Genomic DNA, 16,782 nt, shown 5'->3' with positions numbered 1-16,782 from the left:
CATGGATGTTTCTAAAAAAAAATAAAAATATCTCAAAGATTTATAAGACAAAATTTAAACATTAGAGCTTATTAAATATTTTTAAGGTTTAAGGACATATACATCAAATTTTGAAAGTTTGACCAAACTTGTAATTAAACAGGGAAAAAAATTAAAGAACAATATCTAACGTCAAAAAGGAGAAAAATAACGTTGTAGTACTATAAATAAAGTTTCTGGTAACTTAGGTCGATTAAAAAAAAAAAAAAAAAAAAAGGTTAAAACCTTGGTTGATTTTTAGATTGGCAACTTAGCCACTCTATTAGAAAGCACATAAACTATTAGCCAATCATCCATTTGAGTCTAGGAGTTATATAATTGGAAAATAAATGTATGGCAGCTTTAATTCCAATGTGTATAAAAAGATGCATATTGGGATTAAGAATTGTAACTTGGACAACGTATCACCGAAATGAATGCAAACAAATAATTTAAGTTTTGGAATCAAAATATGTGATTCGGACAAGTCGTATATTGAAGCCCTTGCAATATTGTTTTGTCCAGTATTGATTTCGATTTGTTGAGTGTTGTTTACGTTTAAAATTTACTAGTTGGGGAAGTGTTAAGAAAAAATGAGAATGTAGATGGGAGTAGAGTATTGAAAAGGAGGGGGATATGATATGAGATTGGTATGGGCCATAATTGCGAGTATTATAATCACATGTAAAAGATGAAGGAGAGAAGCATTGCTGTTTAGAAGGGGTATCTCTCGTGACCCTCACTGTGACCAGCTCAAAACCCCAAAACAATATATATCTATATCGCCCACACATTGGCCCACGTTCCTCTTCACATTTTTTTCAATCCCTCATTTATTTCTTTTTCTTCGACAGCCGGCTGGGCTGGGCTGGGCTGGGCTGGCTCACTCATCAAACCATAAATTAATTACATTTTACATTATTAAATTATATTATATGGTTTCTTCGGCAAACTGAATCCCATATAAGCCTCTTTCACAAACATCCATAAATGCCACAATGGAAAAATGCAGATGTTTTGTGTTTGTCTTTGTCTTTCTACCTCCTTCCACTTTTTGTTCTCTGTATAAAATCTCCACTTTCTAGCAGCCTTTTACCTATTGCTTTCTTTCTTCTCTACATTTTTAAAACAAACTTTTTGGGTTCTGCATGGATTTTGGAAAACAGGGGAGCTGGGACAGTTCGAGCGATGAATATGAGCCACAAGATCATCATCATTTGAAAGACGACGACACTGAAAATGACCCCACAAAACGCCCTTACGAGTGCACATTTTGCAAGCGTGGCTTCACTAACGCCCAAGCCCTTGGTGGCCATATGAACATTCATCGCAAAGACCGCGCCAAGGCCAAACATCGTAATTTTATTCATTCCTCTTCTTCTTCCCATTCCCATTCCAACGACCAATTCTTCCCTCCTATTCCAACTCAACCAACTCCCTCTTATTACCCCCCACCACCGTCTTACCGGATGTACTTCGACACCGCCGCCGCCAACTTCCCTATTCACCCTCAGATCAGATCCCCAACCGTCGTCAATCAACAACTTCTCGGAGCCAATCTCAGCCTTCAAATTGATCAAAACAGAGGTGTCTGGAAAAATGAAGAACTCGATTTGGAGCTTCGACTTGGCCATGAATATCGCTGATCCATTACGAATTTGTGATGATGAAGAACAGAGCATCCATTTGAATCGGGTTTTTTCCTTCTTTTTTTTTTTTCCTTTTTTTTTTTTCCTTTTTCAAGTTTTTGTGTACAGCGATTGAATAAATAAGAGGGGGTTCGACAAAATCAAGTTATATTAGCTCAGTTCTGTTTAATTTTGTTCATCTTTCTCAGAGCTGGAGCTATGAAAACATAATATTTAGTATTATTGTCATTGCTAAACAGAGACCCTTCATTTTTCATTTCTAGAAATATTAATTCTCCCTTCTTGAAGTGTCTCTCAATTTTGAATTGCTAGTAGTGTGTTTTGTTAGCACATAATGGGGTTTTTTTCAGGCAGTTATGAACAATTGCAATGCAATAATAATGCTGTTCTTGTAACAATTTTATATGATTACATCCCAGTTTCTTTGGAGTCTAGGTTCAAGATGAAGGTCCATGCATTAAATAATTAGTGTGCATATTTATTTAGTGTGAATAAATATATCATTTTTTTTCAAAGGATAAAGATAGTTGTTATAATACTTAGTAGTTTAAATAGCTTTCTATTTTTTTATTATATAATTTTAGGACAAATCACAAAAATCCATTCATAAAATTTTCAATCGGAAAAATTGAGTCTTCAAACTTATAAAGTGTTAGACACTTAAACTTATCTAACTATAGAAATTATAACAATCGTATAAGATTGAGTCTTGAATTTTTATCATTTTAGGGTCAATTTCACTACTTTCACATATGTATTTAATGGCATATACTAATGAATTTGTGAATTAAAAAATGCTTGGAGGTAGGGTATAATACCAAACCCAGCTATCAATCCGTGCATCCATGTGGTGGATAAAGACACCAATTATTATTTCAAATGTTAATGATTTCGCACCTTCATAATTGTGGAACTCAAATACATAAATGTATACACACCAAACACACTCCTTGAAACACATTCTAATTTTTTCTCTCTCTCTATTTATTCTAGAAAATTTGAAAGAAAAGTTTTGGTTAAAATAACATTTTGATCTTTGTACTTTAGATTTCATTTTATTTTAATCTTTTTACTTTTAATTATCGTACTTTAATTTTGGGATCTTTTTAAATATAAAAAATATTTAAAAATATTCTTTATAGCAAAAAGTTCTAAAAGTACAAATCACCTTTGGAACTTTTTGCTGTAAAGTGTAAATATTTTTTGAATTTTTCTATTTATAAAAATTTTCCTTTAATTTTTATGTTTTTAATAAATCTAAAATTAAGATCTTCCGTAAAAAAAATTAATAATAGTTTACCATAGAGTAATGTACCTTAAATGTTTTAAGTTTTTAAAAGCAAATTTTTTATTAGAGTGTAAAGTATAAAGACAAAAATAATATTTAAATAAAATGTGAAGCTGGTAGACATTTTAGATTGTTTTAAATGGAGATTTCCCGCTCAAAATTCATAAACCTTATATGAATTTTTATCACTTTTCAAAAAATAAAAAAATAAGAATTTTTATCATCTCATAAATGTCCTCTTTTTCAGACTTTAGGAGTTTTTATAATTATTTTTAAAAAAAAAAAAAAAAAAAATATCCCCACACAGCGGCCTGCAGCTGCATGCTTAAAGCCACATATAGTAGTTTTAAATTTTTATTGCGTATATCTTTTTATATCCGATATCATTTTAGAAAGTGACAGTCACGTGATCCCCTTGCAATTAAAGAAACACCTCCCTTCTGTTTTTGCCCTCCTCTTTATTCAATATTCTTGTTAATTTCACCCATTTCTTTGGGTTGGCATTAAAAACTTCATACTTAGGAAAAGGACTAAGAATGTTTTCAACATTCAATACTAACTTTATACACACACAAACCACTATTAATGTAGGTTGGTTGGCTAGATAATAATATCAAACAAATATGTAAGGTCGTAATTTATGTATTCATATGTTGATTTATAGTACGAAATTAAGGTCTCTTCTATGACTTTTTTTTAGTACAACAATTGTGGGAATGGAGGATCGAACCTCCAACCTCTATAAAAGAAAAAATGTCAATTACCGTTGAACTATCAATTTGACAATTAGTATGATGAAACACTAATCAGTCTCTTCTCAAAGATTAATGATTCAGTTTTTGATAATAATTGAAATAAAACATTATATAGTTGAAGTCATATTTGGAATATTTTGGTGGAATTATTAATGAGATCTAAAATCAAATGAAATCATGGTATCCCTTTCAGATTGCTAGTTAAAGGTATGTTAGAATAGTAAAATGTTCCAAATGTGGTCTAAAAATGATGTGAAGGGGTGACATTCAAAAGAATGTGGGCCAGGAGAAAGGGGTTTTACGCTCTCGTGATGGGCCCAAAATCGGCCCAGCATTTACTGGTTTGGGAATTGGGGAGTGGCAAATTCCCATAAATGCCCCCAATATGATTTTTTTTTTTTTTTTCCTTTTAATTAGTGTCAATTTTTGTAACATTTTTCATAATAGACTTTAAAATATGTGAAAGTAAACTTGAATTAAGTGTATAAATTTAGGGACAAGGTGGGAGGAAGAAAGGGAGATGGTAAAGAAAATGTGAGACAATGGGCAAAGGGTAAAGACCGAAACATCCTCTGGCGTTGCACATTGGTCGGCCCATTTTGAACCTCGGATTCACAACTTTTGACACTCCACCAAATTGGGGCCCAAACAAATAGTGAATCACTTTCCTTTTCTTCTTTTCACTCACTCTTCTGAATATTTGTTTTTTCTTTATCCCTTGTTGGTATTAAATTTGAGTGAAATTATAAAAAATAAGCTTCACGCATCTAGAATGGACTTTCTCACTCTTGCTCTCGCTCTCTCCCTTTCTCTCACGGTCTCGCTCTCTTACTCTCGCTCTTTGGTCACACTCTGTAACGTAAATTGAATAGAGGGAGAGTAGAAGAATAAGAAGACGGATGGAGTTGCTCGTGTGAACTTGTCGCAACTGGGTGTGTGATCTCATCAAAATTGGTCGCATTGGAGAGGAAGAGAACCAAAAGAAGAAAGAGTAATTTTGTAAAATTATTTGAAAATGAGGTAAACATAATGTCAAAACTTTTAAGTTCTAAAAAGTGGGGAAGAAATTATTTTGAGATTTAAGAATAGTCCTTTTAATAAGTTTTCTCTAAAATTAACCCTAATTTCTGAATTTTTAATCAAACACATCTAAAACGAAGAAAACATAGAATACTTTTATTTATATTAAATTTCTTATTTTTAAATTTATGTTCTTGGATCACCAACCAAAACTGGTATAAGATATTTCAAATTTTCTTATCTTATATGACCTTTCATCTCCCCTAAAGATTTTCCAATTTACTACATATTATACCAGGAAATTAATTATCAACCAATTTTAACATTTACCAATAGTGAAAAACTAAATTGAAACATTTAATTATAGAGAGTAAATTTAAAAAATATATATTGTGACATTAATACTAAAACATATGTTTAAACTTATTTTCATTACCAAAATTATTGTTCCTTGTCATGTTCTGTGTTGGAATGCTAATGAAATTCCAATTATTCAAATTTATAAATAACTTTAAACAGAAAACAAATTCGAATATATTTTAATTAATTCAACTATGTTTAAATGAAAAATATAACTTTATACCACATTATATGTGATTAGTCTTCTCTCTATTTCATACCATATTCTATCCATCTTTCCTTTTTCCCTTTTAATCTAGTGATGTATTTAATTTTTAGAGAGAAAAGGGAAGAAAAAAATTAAATGGTATAAGATGTCTACTAAAACAACGTGAACATAATTTAATTAACATGAATTTATATTATCAACTTCATATCTAAAAGTTGAAAATATGTTATTATTCCATTTGAAAGTTGAAAATATCGTTGAAAAGAGAAAGCTATTAACTATATAAGGGTCTCTTTAAATAATTTAAATGTTCTCACACATTTATCAATCTTAATATAAACCAATTGCATGCATCAAGTATTAAGATTGTTGAACTAGAATAAAAAATCATTTCAAATATGTCATAGCGAAAGTTAGTGAATAGAGTACATAAAGTATTTATTAGAAAACAAGCAACGACAAAATAAGCCTAAAGTGTATACTCTTGACCAAAATGGTTGAATTTGAATCTCAACCGTGTTAGAGCTAAGAAAAAATAAAATAAAATTGTTTTTGTATTTTTCATTGCAGGTTCGTATATATCTAAAACACTATTACTTCCCAAAATAAGAGAATAAGTTGATCCAGCTCCCAATTGTATGAACATTTTATTTTAAGCCCCAATAATTTCTCATAAATGATATGATATTATTTAATTTAAGAATATTCAGCAAACTTCATCCAAAATGTCCCTCTTTTTTTTAACCATTTAATTGGAAGAGAGCTAATAAAATGTAAAGAGTAAATTTAACCTCGATTTGATTTTGGGGGAATTGAAAAAGGCTAAGGCTGCCACAAAGAAAGATGAGCTTTGAATATAGTAGAAAATTCGACCCTACAAAAGGAGGGGAAAAAAAAAGGAGAGAGAGTAGAAATAGGGGTGGTGGGACAAATGGCCAAAATAAAATCAGGGTTTTGAAAAATGGTCAAACATGTTTTTCAAACTTCAAAATAGGTATTTGATGAAGCCTGCTTCATACTAAGCCCCACAGATCTCAACTTTATCATATATTGTTATACATACTAAAATCAACCGAAATCTTAGTTAGCCTAAACCATGTAAACCAACAAATCCCGTGATGACAATATCTCACCAAATAAATCAAATCTCTTATATTCAAAATAACTATCAAATACCTTTGTTAAAAGAATTCTCAAACCAAACATCACAAATACCTTCTATTTGAATTAATATATTTGTCATATTAAAAATAATCATTTAAATGTTTGGTAGATTAAGTCATACAAACACCTTGTAGTAGAAATAATCTTTATCATATTTTCACATAAATACTGTAATAGCTAAAATCTTCATGGTCATCCAAAACACAAATACTATGTATTAAAAAATCGTCAAACATTAATTTCGTGGATTGCAACTATAACCTCAACACATTAAATTTCACCATTAACATCCACTACTACAAAAACAATGTTTCTTGACTTTTTTTTTTAAAATGTAAAGTGTCACTTTGTTCTCGACTAGAAAAAAAAGTAAAAAACAATGACAGTTGACATGTTTGAAATGTCAAGAATGTGGATGTTCTTGACCAAGAAAAAAGGTTAAGATATTTTTTTACTTGATATGTTAAAAATGTCAAGATATACTTGACTTGATATATGAAAAATGTCATAATATGGGTGTTCTTGACAAGAATAAAGTGTCAAGTACAAAACTTCTTGACACGTTTAACTTGTCAAGTTTGTTTATGATTTTTTTAATTTTTAATAATAGATGTTTACCTATAAATTATTCCAGTATTTTGGCTAAAGAATTGCTTATGACACATATATATATATATACACATATACATTCATCAAACCAAATAAACAACCATACAAATTTTTCAATAGCTTTAGCAAAGCTTCACTTCTTCAATATTGTCGATATATAACTTACAACCTCAAGAATTCAACAACAAAGAAAACAAAATTCTCACCAGTTCAATAATAAAGAAAATCAAGCTCTTCTCCATCATATGAAATTTGATAGATGATTATTACAAAGAGTAATGTTCAAACACTACTCTAAAAAAAATATATTAAAACTAGTATCGAAGGCTTGATGGTCTTTGATTACCCCATCAAGTTGATCATAGATTTTTCAAAATGAATCACCAGTCCAACGATATCCAATGCCTTCCAACCATTCGTCCAAACGACAAGGAAAATCCAGTGATCTTGAAATCACTCGACAACTCCAAAACCAAGTTTCAATACCCAATCTGCACGATTTGAAATGAAATCATAAGCATTAAGAAGAAGACTTGATACACTACTTTAAATTACTCAAAATCCATTAGAAACTCCAAATGAACAAAAGTGTAAAAGTATATTTTAATCACACTAAACTCCAAATCAAACTTCAATCACACAAATAAGCTCCAAACATACTTTGAACGCAAAAGAAATGTTTAAAAGTATACTTTAATCACACAACAAACACCAAATCAAACTTTATTTTTTTGGGTATGGGGGTTCACATTCAAGCTCATCAAGTTAAGTCCAAAGGGAATATGGATTAAACCTCTATTCCACAGAGCAAAATATCAAGAAGAATATATAACTTGCATCCAAATAAACTCTTACCTTTAGTCAAGTTTCAATTCTTCACACTCTCACTTGAGTCAAGTTTCAATTCTTCACAAATGTCTTTACATATGAGAAAAAAGGAAACATGAAACATGAAACATGGTTGAAGATCAAATAATGCATGATTTCTAAGTTACAAGAAAATGGACAACTCATATGAAAGATTCCAAAAAAAAAATGAACTATTCTAAATTAGCAAGAATTAAACCAAATACTAACAAATTTACCACTACTGCAAGTATCCTTACTGTTCAAACGCTTCGACAACCACCACACTATTGTCCCTAATCACCTGAAATGGAAAGAAAAAAATCAATTCTTGACTACACCAGTGGTAATTAATGAAAGCAACAAACATAAAAGAGAAGTTAGAGCATGATTAAACTACATTAACTTTTGAAAACTAACGAGCTAACACATTAAATTAAACTAATCAACAAACTACTAAACTTATCTTATAGGCCATTAATATTAAAAGTTAAGAATACACTAATAATTAGGAAAATGCACAAACAAAAAAAAAGTTTGGTATCAAATAACCCAAGATCACACCAAATAACCAAGAAATTGGAAGAATATGTAGTAAGGAAGAAACTTGGAGAAACAGAACGGTTGAATTTCCCTTTTTGAGCTAGTAACAAAATTATCCAACATCAACCCCAAAATGACATAATCAATTCTCCCTTTTAAGATCAAGAGCTTGATGTTATTACAACTAAATGATAACCACTATTGAATCTAATTGCCAGATTCCAGTCAATTTCTAGTAGAAACGACAGAATATTGAAGAACAATTAAAGGAACAATAGTTCAATAGTTGAAGATCTATATCCATGTCATTGAATCGAAAAAAAATTCCAAAAAAAACTATGCATAAGCTTACCACGCATATTCGACTTTCTAGGAAACAAATGCATTCACTACAAACGGGAACCTTATGGACAAACAATTCAGCTTCGTGACCTGAAGCATCAAAAACACAAACAGAAGTATTAAATTGTTGGGCTTGATAAGCTCAATGGGCTGTGTGAAACACTGTCTTCTTGAATGCAAAATTAATTGGGCTTAGTTGAAAGCCTTGGCCCGATGAGAAAAACCGAATACCACTGATGGAAAGCACTTGAACAAAAACAGTGTGCTAAAAGCACAATCCACGTGAAGATTGATCTTCACCCTACACTTTGATGGCCGAGATTAACTTCAAGCACTCAGGAAAAAATACAAACACTTCAATGACTAACCCTTTATTTTCTTTGTTGCAGAGGGAAAACGAGAGAGAAGAGAGGGAGAACTAGAGGGAGATACTGCTGGTCTTCGTCTAAGTGATGAAGGTGAGAATCATCTAGACGATTGAGGTAAAGCTGTGATTCGACTAGATGATGAGGTAAGATTCATCTAGACGATGAAGGTTCTGCCAAGGATCGTCTAGATGATGGTGGTGATGCCGAGTGAGAGTCTAAACGATAAGAGTGTCGAGGTACACAATAGAGTTAAAGAAGATAAGGGAAGAAGAAGAACGCCAAAAGTTTTACGTGGTTCGACCAAAAGTAGCCTACATCCACGGAGAAGCTGATGATTTCTGATAGGGGAGTTACAACAAGAACTTTACAATATAAGTAGTTAGCTATCTTGATCTCACAGATTTTTTTTGACTCTCTTACTTGTACAAGAAATTACAGATGTATATAAAGACAGCTTGTATAACTAATTTCTAACAACCTTGAAGTTGTTTTTCATCACTTGTATTAACAATCTCCACCTTGAAATAAATCTTCAAGTGTTGCTTCAGCTTCTCTATATTGAATTTCTTCTTCTTTAACCTTTGTCTCTCAGCTCAAACCCTATAATACCGAGCCATTTCTGAAGTTTGAACTGAGTGGCAGTCTTTTTCAACATGTCGGAGGCATTCTCTGAGGTATGAACTTTCAAAACTTCTACTTGTTTTGCTTCAATCTATTCCCAAATGAAATGATATTTAACATCTATATGCTTTGTTCTATTGTTATACTGTGGATGCTTTGATAAATATATGGTGCTCTGATTGTCACAAAAAAAATTTACTATATTCTGTTTGATCCCAAAATCACTTAGGAGACCCTTCAGCCATAAACCCTCTTTTACTGCTTCTGAAAGAGCAATAAACTCTGCCTCAGTAGTAGAAAGGACTACTACTGATTGCAATGTAGCCTTCCAGATTAGAACACACTTTCCATACAGGAAGATATAACCTGATACGAATCTTCTCTTGTCTAGATCTCCAGCATAGTTAGAGTCAACATAACCAATCAACTCTGGTTCTCTGTCTAGAGGTTGTTGGTACATTAGTTTAGCACTTGTAGTACTCTTAAAGTACCTCATTATCTACTTAGTTGCCTCCCAGTGCCTTTTACCCGAATTAGCCATATATCTACTTACCATACTAGTAGCATAAGCAATATCCGGCCTTGTAGACACCATTACATACATTAAGCTTCCCACAACTTGGGAATAGGGGATAGTTGACATTACCTTCTGATATTCAATGTCAGATACTTTAGGTGAATTTTCTGCTGAGAGTTTGAAATGATTAGCAATAGAAGTACAAACTAATTTAGCCTCTGTCATATGATACTTCTTAAGCAATTTCTGACAATATTGTGACTGATCAATGCTGAGAATACTTGATTTTCTGTTTCTGATTATATCAATGCCTAGAATTCTCTTTGCATTGCCCATGTCTTTCATTTAAAAATCTGACTTAAGTAGATCTTTGACTTTATTTAACTCTTTCATAGTTACTCCTGATAATAGCATGTCATCCACATAGACTAACAAATAGATAGGATGAGTGTAGGTATCAGTGTTTATGTAAACACAGCTATCATAAGAGCTTTTATTAAAGTCATTCTTCTGCATAAAGTCACTGAATCTCCTATTTCAGCACCTAGGGGACTGTTTAAGGCCATAGATAGACTTTTTAAGTAGACAAACATAGTATTCTTTCCCTCTAACCTCATACCCCTTAGGTTGGCTCATATAGATAACTTCTTCTAAGAAGCCATGTAGAAAAGTTTTTTTAACATCAAGTTGCTCCAGCTCTAGGTTATTCTGAGCCGCAATAGACAATAATAGTCTAATAGAAGTTTGCATGACCACTAGAGAGATTATCTCATTAAAATCAACACCTGGTCTTTGAGTAAAACCCTTAGCTACCAACATAGCTTTATATCTAGGTCTTTGATCATTAGGGACTCCCTTCTTTAATTTGTACACCCATTTGGATGCAATTGGCTTGCTACCTTTGGGTAAGAGTGTCAATTCCCAAGTGTTATTTCTAACCAGTGAATCAACTTCTTCATTCATTGCTTCTATCCACAACTTAGCTTTAGGAAAACTCACTGCTTCTTCAAAAGATGAGGGTTCTGAATCATTATATAAATCTGAAACATTTAAAGCTAAGTAGTCATCATATCTTGAAGGTGGCACAATAGTTCTTCTTTGCCTATCTCTAGCTAGACTGTACCCCCTCAAATCTGGTTCTTCTTGCTCGGGATCAGAAATAGCATCTTTTACTTCTTCTTCAAGATGAGGTAGTTGATCAAAAGGTGATTCTAAGCTTGAAGGATCAGAGTTAGGGTTGAGAACTTGCTCCACCTCAACTTTGTACTTAGGTTCCTTTTCCGGCTAATTAAAAATAACCCTAAGTCTATGTGGTTTATCCATGTGTAATCTTATAAATGGACTTAAACCTACAATATCTATGTGATAAACGCTTTTATTACCTCACATCGCTCACAGATACTCATAAAACTTGTTATCAACGCTCAATTATTCGACCATAATCCCCATGTAGGAGGTGTTTCGTAGACCGTCAACTTAAATACCCCCAACCTTCAACAGGATTATATACCGGTTGAGTTTGTAACCTTAGTTTTATAAGTTTAACGACATATTTTAACTAATTAAAACAAGTAATCAACCTACATGAGCATGCAGCTGTTCTTTGTTATGGATTTTAAATGTCTAACCCAATTTTATAACAGCTTACAAAACTTTAGACATGCTAAACATCCACAATATACAAGCATTCAATATCTAATATAACACTTATATTAAATACAAAAAACCTTAACATGCATACTATATATTATAACAAATTATAACATACTTTCAATGCATGTTGCATGCTTCCTATGGTGGGATTTTAAATCTAAATGACATACTATATGCACATACAAGATTTATTTAATTATAATATACATCCAATGCATAAATTATTAAACATGTACTGATATGGTTTTAGTTTTGGCAAAAACAAGCAAGCAAAAGCTTAACTATTACAAAAGTAGCTTCAACACTGCTCGAACCACTCCAAAACCACTTGAATCGGACCCAAGTCGTCTGAACCGGACCAACAGAGACTGAATCGGACCAACCACAAACCATTTGAAGCTTAACGGGACCAAACCTTAAGAGAACCAGTCGAACCTCAAAATTTGAAGCTTCTCTTGCTCTCGCTCAAAATCTCACTAAGTCTGATCATTCAGCAATGACGACCATCGTCATGCAATTGGCTTGATCGTTTAGTGTTTGCTTGATCGTTTAGCAACCAACGCCTACCGTTTAACAAAGCTACACGATCGTATAGTGTTCGCCTTCTATCTTATAGTGTCATTGTCTAGCGCAGAAGGAAGTTACACGATCGCTTAGTGTCAAACACTATCGCATAACTCCATCGTTTAACACTGCGTCCTGATCGTTTAGCGCGCACCCGAGGTAAGCGATCGCCTAGTGCTATCGTATAGCAATCGACACATCGCTCAACTGCCGCTCATGGGTAAACTATCATGTAAGTGATCGCTCAGCACCATCACATAGCTCTTTGCTGCATCGCTTAGCTCCTGATAACTTGTAGAAATATAAGTTATTTATACTGTTTTATTTAGATATTGCGGCCAAAAGAAAGGAAAGTTGCGTCAATTGTAGAGAAATTAGCTAAGAAATGCAAGAATTATAAATTGTCGTCAATACACCCACTAACACCATCGCAATGGTAAAAAAGAATATTTCAAGTCTATTTTGTAGGAAATCAAGTCACCACATGCGTTCATGGCTCAAGATAAAAAGAACAACACATCTACGTCGCATTGCGCCCATCATTCAGGAATGAATAGACGATCAATGCAATGAGGATGCATGCGACAATAGATCAAGATCTTTGTGATCAACACAACTTCATCCGCATGCGGTAATAAAAAACAACACCGCATGCGGGCAAACGATCGAATATGCAAAAGAGCAATGCAATTGCGGAAGATCCTGACACGTGTACAGCTGATCGTTGTGCATTTCTGATGGGATTGATTGCGTAGCAGAAGGAATATTCACTCCACCATTTCCAGAATTGCCATAACAATAAAGTGGGGTTCACACTGCAGAGAGTCAAAGCTGAGCTTATAAATAGTCTCTGAAATTCTATGAGAAGATATACTTGATACGGGCATATTTTGATATTTGTATATTGAGAGAGAGACTGGTCTGAGTGCTGATCAGAGAAGATCCAGGAAGATTTAAGAGACAAGGCCGAGAGGTGAGTCTCAGGGAAAATCCTTTCTATCCCCGCCGTGGAAGCTCTGTACCAAGGTCACTTCTATCGGACGAGCAAGCCTGAGAGGGAAGCTCTTCTCTACATCCACTTCATCTGCCAACAAGCACATCCACCATCCAGATCTGTGTCAAGACGTTGACACTTTTCTGTATTTGTTTCTATCTCTTTATCATCAATTGTATTCATCTTCTTAGTCTATCATTCACACCATGTATCAGACGCTAAAAATTAATATTGAATGTCATGATCATTTTCATCTCCATCTTTCTATCTATCTCCGTTCCTCCATTAACCGCTTTCTCCATGATGTTTTCTTAATCCCTTGGTAATTAGTATGGATCTATTAAGTAAATTAATCAGTGCTAAAGAAATAAAGATGTTTAGTTAAAGCATGCTATACGGCATCTTCACCTGTGAGAGCAGAAGTGAAGATGTCATTCCTCCTGTCGAGAAAAGGTTAGAAGAATGCGTCAACTAAAGCGAGAAGTACTTCCAAAGATGGAAGCAACCTTGCATTCATGACGTTCATCCCTATTTCACCACAGAGATGTGGGAACACGGCCGATCACCGAGAGGTATAGCCAAGGGAAAGCGGAACCGTAGTTATATCTTTAACACAATTAAAGAACTTGTGATGTTTATATTAATTACCCTTTCTATTTCTGTTTCATACATAAGGACTATCCACTGCATAACAGAACTTTTGTATAATCTTCAAAATCAGTCTCAAACTCAGTATCATGTATCAGTATCTTGTATCTTGTATCTTGTATCATAATAGTTTAGGTTTTCTTTTATCGCATTTTATTTTATTATCGCAACTTTACTTTATCGCAATTTTAATACCTGTATAAACACAACTTTTTATTAATTGAAAAACCCCAGTCGCATATATCACGAACGTAACGCATTAACTACGCAATCCCTGTGTTTGACCTCGGTTCACTCCGAGAAACTTGCGGTGAAATTATACTTGGTTTTAACTCAAGGAAACTTGTGACAACGTAGAGTATATTAGAAGCATTCCATTAATAACGCATACATCTAGAAGTAGTATCGCATCATTTTATGTTAAACTTGCGTTATAATCATCCATGCGTTGTGTGACATAAGATAATAAGATCACATTTTATGTTATCAAGCATATATTTCAAATTTTATGTCAACAAGTTTATGGACACATTTTATGTCATAAGCTCCCAATCAAAGGTAAACAAATGTGTAAGCGATCGCTCAGTGCCATCGATAGCTCTTCACCGCATCGCTTAGCTCCTATCCAAAGCTACACGATTGTGTAGTGTCATCGCATAGCAAAACAACGCATCATTTAGCTCCCGAGGTAGACGATCGTCTAGTGCACAACACCTAAACGATTAATGCCCGAAGTTACACGATCGTTTAGCTTTTCCTTCATATCGTCTAACATATGAAGCTAAACGATCGTTTAACTACTGAAGCTCGACGACAATATGAATAGAGGTTGATCGTCTGGAATCTGCAACTCGGCCCCTTCGCTTGTTTCTTCGAATTACAGCTTAATTTCAACTCTAATGACTCCAAATAAATTACAGACTCTAGAGAATACATTAAGGCTCATCAAGCAAGAGCCAATTATAAATTTAAACGGGAAATCAAAGAGAAATTAAAGGTCAAAACTCCGAAAACCATATCATTACAACAGTTTCATATTTTCATACAAAACACCCACCAAACCAGAATTAATCCGAACAAAATGCTTATAAGATGCTCTGATACCAATTGTTGGATCAACACCGTCACGCAACAGAAGAAATCAGAATCTATAAGCATTATAATTCATTAATTTTGGTTGAAATGAAACATGCTAAAAACATAGCATAATGGGTTTCATGAACATACCTTGGCCGAACCAACGAAATCTCCATTTCCAGCTATAAAATCCTCTGAATCCTTGTATAGACTACCACAAGATCTTCCCTACTATTTTCTTGGTGGTCTAGATTGAGTTGTGGGACTCAAAATAAGCTGAAATTAAAGGGAATATGGAGAAAACTCACTGAACAAAACCCATTGAAGAACAACTTCTTCATCTGAATTTTTCAGCAAAAATTCAGTCGGTTCTCTTCTCTTTCTTCACTTCAATCTCCTCGATATATTGCAGATTATGATGCAAAGAGATGTGCTGCATGGGATGCAACTCATGCTTGGAGTAAACCAAAGGAGAAGGTGGGTTTCTTGTAAGCTACTTGAAGATAAACTTTGAAAAACCCATTTTCAAGTTTTGTGTAATTTTCAATTTCCAAAAAACCATTTTGATTTTAAAATCATATTTTATTTCTAGAATCAAAATTAATTTTACAAATTAATTTCATAAATTAATTTTCTAATAAAATTAATAAATAATTATTTAAACAATTTAAATAATTCTAATTAATTTAATATCTAATAATAAATTAATTTTTATACAAATTCATCTTCATATATTTAAATCATATTTAAATATAGTTTCTCCAATTTTCGTTTGATTCTAATTTGAACATTTCAAATTAACTTATCACACTACTCTAGAGCTAATCCATTTCCAAGCTAGTAGAGGGACCTCATGGACCTACAGATCATGGGCTCCAATGATCCGAGATTAATCAACTAAAGTCATTAGACCGATCAAACGCTCATTCGTTAACTAATGGGTCACTCTACTAAAACCCATAGTTGAACTCCCCTCACTGTAGATATATTATGTCCACTCGATATAACCATGATTAGTAAGTTAACCCTTCACAGGTTGTTCATAATAACGGCTGGGTCAAATCAGTTTTACCCTTAAAATTACCTCTTGTTCCTTAAGTCCCCACTGATCCCCTAATGAACAATTGTTTTGAGATCCAATCACAAAACCGAGTCCCTTTCTTGCCAAATGAGAGGGTGGGATACCTTGTTCAAGCCCCAGAATCAGCACTTAAGGGAACAACCTCTCTACTATCCTTAAAGCGGGTTGGAGTGAATTCCCTCTTGCACCCTATTCACCAGCTATCTATCCAGTTTTACCCCTGAAATGGCAGTCATATTGAGCCGGCGCTGTTGAGCCAACCCTCACCTATACAAAACTAAGGGCAATCCCAGATAAACAGGAGTTCATAGTTAGCTCAAGATTAAGGTCAAGTTACCTAGGTCATCGCTTTGAAATAGTCAGTCTTAAATAGTAAACAACGTTATAAAGTAAGAGTGACTCATTTCGTGGTCTGATCTTGTACAAACTCTTTTGCACAAGGACACCCCCACTCCTT

At 33.4% G+C, this 16,782-nt stretch overlaps 1 protein-coding gene across 1 annotated transcript; it reads left to right on the top strand.

Annotated features, from left to right (window-relative positions):
• Positions 1–996: 996 nt before the first annotated feature.
• LOC120069488 (uncharacterized) lies at positions 997–1,954 on the top strand. Its single transcript, XM_039021263.2, has one exon. It carries the CDS (start codon positions 1,167–1,169, stop codon positions 1,662–1,664), a length of 498 nt encoding a protein of 165 aa, XP_038877191.1. The 5' UTR covers positions 997–1,166; the 3' UTR covers positions 1,665–1,954.
• Positions 1,955–16,782: the final 14,828 nt, after the last annotated feature.

The sequence above is a fragment of the Benincasa hispida genome, chromosome 1 (genome assembly GCF_027475165.1).
Source record: "Benincasa hispida cultivar pf3 chromosome 1, pf3_genome.v1.1, whole genome shotgun sequence".
In the NCBI taxonomy this organism is placed as follows: domain Eukaryota; kingdom Viridiplantae; phylum Streptophyta; class Magnoliopsida; order Cucurbitales; family Cucurbitaceae; genus Benincasa; species Benincasa hispida.
This window is presented reverse-complemented; position numbering and strand designations above follow the sequence as displayed.

Bases quoted from the DNA above. Each gene is read 5' to 3' on its own strand.
- LOC120069488 (XM_039021263.2), top strand. From the start codon at position 1,167: ATGGATTTTGGAAAACAGGGGAGCTGGGACAGTTCGAGCGATGAATAT.